This window comes from Buceros rhinoceros, unplaced genomic scaffold (assembly GCF_000710305.1).
Source record: "Buceros rhinoceros silvestris isolate BGI_N320 unplaced genomic scaffold, ASM71030v1 scaffold14915, whole genome shotgun sequence".
Classification (NCBI taxonomy): domain Eukaryota; kingdom Metazoa; phylum Chordata; class Aves; order Bucerotiformes; family Bucerotidae; genus Buceros; species Buceros rhinoceros.
Window position 1 is genome coordinate 6,997 of NW_010411298.1, and position 4,528 is coordinate 11,524.

General features: G+C 41.5%; 1 protein-coding gene across 1 annotated transcript in view; it reads right to left on the reverse strand.

The window, feature by feature from the left end:
- Positions 1-542: 542 nt before the first annotated feature.
- The window catches only part of LOC104493320 (t-SNARE domain-containing protein 1-like), a gene marked incomplete at both ends in the record, with an annotated part of 51,543 nt that continues 47,557 nt past the window's right edge, over positions 543-4,528 (reverse strand). Inside the window, one exon of the mRNA XM_010135975.1 lies at positions 543-625. Within this exon, the coding sequence (XP_010134277.1) occupies positions 543-625 (83 nt within the window). The remainder of the gene's footprint in view (positions 626-4,528) is intronic.

A 4,528-nucleotide genomic window follows, 5' to 3' on the forward strand; every position in this document is an offset into this window, starting at 1 on the left:
TTTTCAAAGAGATTCATGTTTTTGTCTGTGTGTGTTTTATTCTTTCTCCAATGAAGAAAAAGCAAAATAACCAAACCCCTTACCCTCAAATTGCCTTTAAAAAGTCTGAACACCATTCCCATAGCCATTATTCACCAACCACATCATGTCTTTTGACAACTCAGTTGCTTTTGAAAAGCACTGTTGCCTGATTATAGGGAAACACTTCAGTAAGAATCACATATACACTTAAATGGTACAATTTTTATGATGTCTTTCTAGGAATAACAGTAGCAAATTGTTGAGTTTCCTACTGGTAAATCTCTCTTTAATATGCAAATCTCTTAATGACTTCTCTAATGCAAACTGTTGATGATGCAGTGATTTAATCATATATATAAGAAAAAAATTATCTTACTTAGGGTACACTTTACCATTTTTCCAGGTAGCAAAATTCCAACGCAGCCCATGTGCCTGCCATGTGGTTCACAGCTGCCAAAAGTTTTCTTTATTTTAAATACTGTTACTGAAATTATCCACAGGGTTTACTTAGACCCACTTACTTGGTGTTGACTGGCTTTTGCCAACTGCTCGTTGGCTGACTCTACATTAGAAGATGCCGTCTCAATGTTGGCTTCAATACTATCTGCAAATTAAGATAACAGAAGATCATTACAGGGTACAAACCTAAAACAAAGACCTTATACCAGTAACAATGCAGCAACTTACTCATGGTCATAAAGAAATGAGTAGCCTCTTGTTTGCAAGCCGCGGTACTACAGGGAAATAGAAACCACCCATTTTGATGAACACCGAACCCATCGGTACGCTTGACAGCTCTCCATGACCAGGCAGGGTGGAGATCAGCAGCTCATCCCATTCCCACTAAACCCCATTAAGACTAACAGGGAATTCAAAGGAAAGCAGCTCCAGACTGGTAGATATACTAGATTACAGTTAAATTACAGAAGGGTCATGGCAGATTTTATCTGAAATTATCTCAATATTAGAGCTCAGGGATAAGATTCATCTGAGTATATGGAGGTTATTGACCACCTCCAGGTGTCTGCACTTGAGCAAGTCACCACAGACACTACTGCAACACACAGTGACCAAGTCCATCGTGTGCAATTTGTCCCATTCTACAGCTGCTGCCTGCTGCTGATCGGATTAGACGAGTCACAACCTAAACTCCTGGATCACATTTCCAAACTGCAAGGAAGGTCTGTACGGATGGCTCAGATTGAGAAGCATTGCTGGTGCCTAAAATTAAAGGAAAAGAATCTTACCCTAGATTGCTAGGTCTGATGGTGGGGGAAGCTGGAGGACCAAAATGAGGAAGTGAGGAAACAAAATGAGACTAGAAAAGAAAATTTATCAGCTACACACTGTAGCTGGCAGCTCCCCACTTCCAACAAAGACAAGTATTAACTTTGACTCCAGAGCTGCACTTAGAAAGCAGGACATTGATGGAACAAAAAAAACCCTGTGAATAAAGGTTTGTGTTTCCAGCAGAAATCTTAGACATCTTGACCAGCTTGTTGCCTAAGAGATGAGCACCCAATAATTTCTGGCCACAACAGAAGAGTATGTGCAGCTGATTTGCTTCAGTGTGTTTTTGAGCAGATATGACACTATGGAGCATGCGAAAATCATCAAGAGGAATTCAACCGCAGATAGAAGTTCGAGAAAAGGTTCCAGGGATTTCTCTAATCCTTAATAAAATTAATGGAAATTCTTCAACTGATGGTATTAGGAGCTGGATTAAGACATGCCACAGAAGATTTAAGTAATTTATTCTTTCGGATTTGAAGGAAAGAACATTAATTAGTCCAGCCACTTTTGTGATGGGTGAAGAAATGAGGGTTTGCAGAAAAACTGTGGAAAGTGATTATGTTCAGGTTTTGCCATTTTAAAGTGAAACAGTGCTGCAAGCCTGTTAATGTCATTATGCCTTTCTGACAATGCGGATTAGAAAACGAAACAAAAGAGCCAAGAAACCACAAACCAATAGAACCATGGAATGAATAAACTTCAGCTTAACACTTGGAAACACTGACCTCTCTCCAAATGCTTTAGTTGCACTCAGAGCTGAGCAGGAAGAGATCAAAAGGTTTCTAAGGAACTCAACCTCTGTCCATGAAAAAATACCAAATATTCTTCCACAGAGCCTTAGAAAAGCTGCATCCACACCCATGTACCCACACATTGATGTGACAACCTTGAAGTGTTTACTTCCAGCATGGCATTTTGCTGAGGGATCAATCAGATTTTTATGTTCAATAGCAGTGGAAAGTAATGATGTCCAATCACCAAAAATGATGAACGGAAACACGAATAGCAAACAGCACACTGCAGTGAGCAGCGTTTTTACCATGCGAGTGGATCTACCCAGGGTTTACCTCAAACAGGTGAGTCTGAAAAACAAGGTGTTTCTTGTGAATGAAACATGGTAGACAGATTTCAACCTGTCACTTGATAATAGTGAGGTTCTATCTAGTGACGGTACTATCACTGTCAATTGGTATCACACTCCAGTTTTCAAAAGAAGAGATGCCCCAACTCCTGGTACCGCTGTCCTTCCAGATAGACTCTGAGTTTGTCCCACAAATCCCTAATTGGTCATTACACATGTTTTATAGGAGTAGAGGGATATTTGAGGTTTTCTCAAAAATCCCTACCTCTCTAGAACTGAGAAATAGCTGGGAAGTGGTAGATCTGTGAGCTAGACTGTCTCTGTAGGACAGGGGCCTGCTTTCTTTCTGTGTTTGCTTGTTAAGACGGTGCTGCGTAATTGGCCAGTACAAACCTCAGCCCAATCTCCAGCACTGTGTAAAGGGGCCTCTCTTCATATGGAAATGACAGGGCAGAAGGCAGAGATTTAAAAGTCATTAACACTGACAGGATACATCAGCTTGTCACTCACCCAGACGGTGAGTCATCATCGCTTGTCACTCACCAGATTGGTTTTGCCTAAAAAAAATTCTATGTGTTCTGTGGAAGTCCATAAGAACTGGCCACTGGGACACCACCAGTTTGCATAAGTTGAAATCCAGATCCTGACCATTCAAGGCTCCAACATGCCTCAGATTTCCTACAGCCAAGCCATGACACACGTTAGGATAAGGAGAAAAGAAGAAAATACCAGGTAGAAACACAGAACCAAAACTACGAATGAATTCTGCTTTGAGACCTGATAATTTTAGAAGCATTTCCATGTTTTAAGCTACTTTGTGATGGCGTTTGGAAGGGAGGGGGAATTTGGGAGATTTGGAAGGGGTGGGGGCAGCCATCCGAATGCCTTCACAACTGCCCAATCAAAGTGACAGAACTTGCTCATGTATCTGTTGTTTCCCAGGACCTTAGTGCAGGGACTCTTAAAAGGCTGGCTTGTCCTCAGAAAATTAATTATTTAGGCATAGAAGAGCTACAGAGCAGATTTTTACGAAAGATATCCACCTAAAATGAGAGTAATCTGTCTGTGCTCCTCTTGGGGCAGGGGGAAAACACAGAAGCAGCTTAATTTAGCTTCCTTAAATGGCCCTCCAGAGGAACCTAGTGCTTTCCGCTGCCTGCAGGGGGGCCTAAGGAGATTTGACTTCATTAGATAAGATTAAACACTGTGAACACCCTCTTAGCACTGATGGAATGGGCTTATCATATGTTATGCACTGGGTTTTGCAAACATCATAAACATTTTTCCCAGCACAGGCTTTCACAAGTAGGATTGATGTATGCTGCATGTCCTGTGTGAGTTGATGTGATGTTACAGGAGGAGGCTGGACCCTGGTGGCACTGTTTCTGCTCATTTGTTCTCCTAATGGGGCAATACCAGCCTTGGAATCAGCAAATCTCTCATTTAAAACATTTTTTGAAGCAACTTGTAAACCTGAGACACAGGGGAAAATCTAAACCAAACACAAAACTACCAAGACAGCTCTAAAACTCTACAAAATGAGACACGAACACGTAACACAGTTTAACTAGATATTTCTCCTGAAATACCACACAGGAAAGCAAGGGAAGGAAAGAGAATTTGGGTCAAATCACAAGAAAGTAAGCATTAAGTAAATAATGTTGGTAAGTCAATTACGAATGTGTTACTCAGGTTATTCAGTGCAACTTTGCTGACCGCTGGTGATGGTTCACCGCTTCACCTTGATGATTTTCAGGGTTCTTGCCAAGGTACCTTGCTTGGGTATGGAGAGACTGGTATTTCCAGAGGGGTGGTAGGAACTTGAGTAGACTGAAAAAGCCTGATTGGAGGGTCTGCCTTTTCATTTCTCTTTGGCTTTGGTCTGAAGAGACAGTGACTCTGTTCTCAAATAGATGAGAAAAACCAGTCCTGAGTCTGGGGATTTCCAAAAACCCTGAATCCCACGACAGTTATCTGTCCTCAGGCTGTAATGACAAATTTACGGGACAGTCTGAAAACAAACAAAAACCTTAAGGCGACATGATCACCATTTTATTAAACTAGGGGACAGGGCTTCACCAAAGCAGATGGTGCTTGCAAACAAATGCACCGAGGAATTAGGGCAAGATTTCT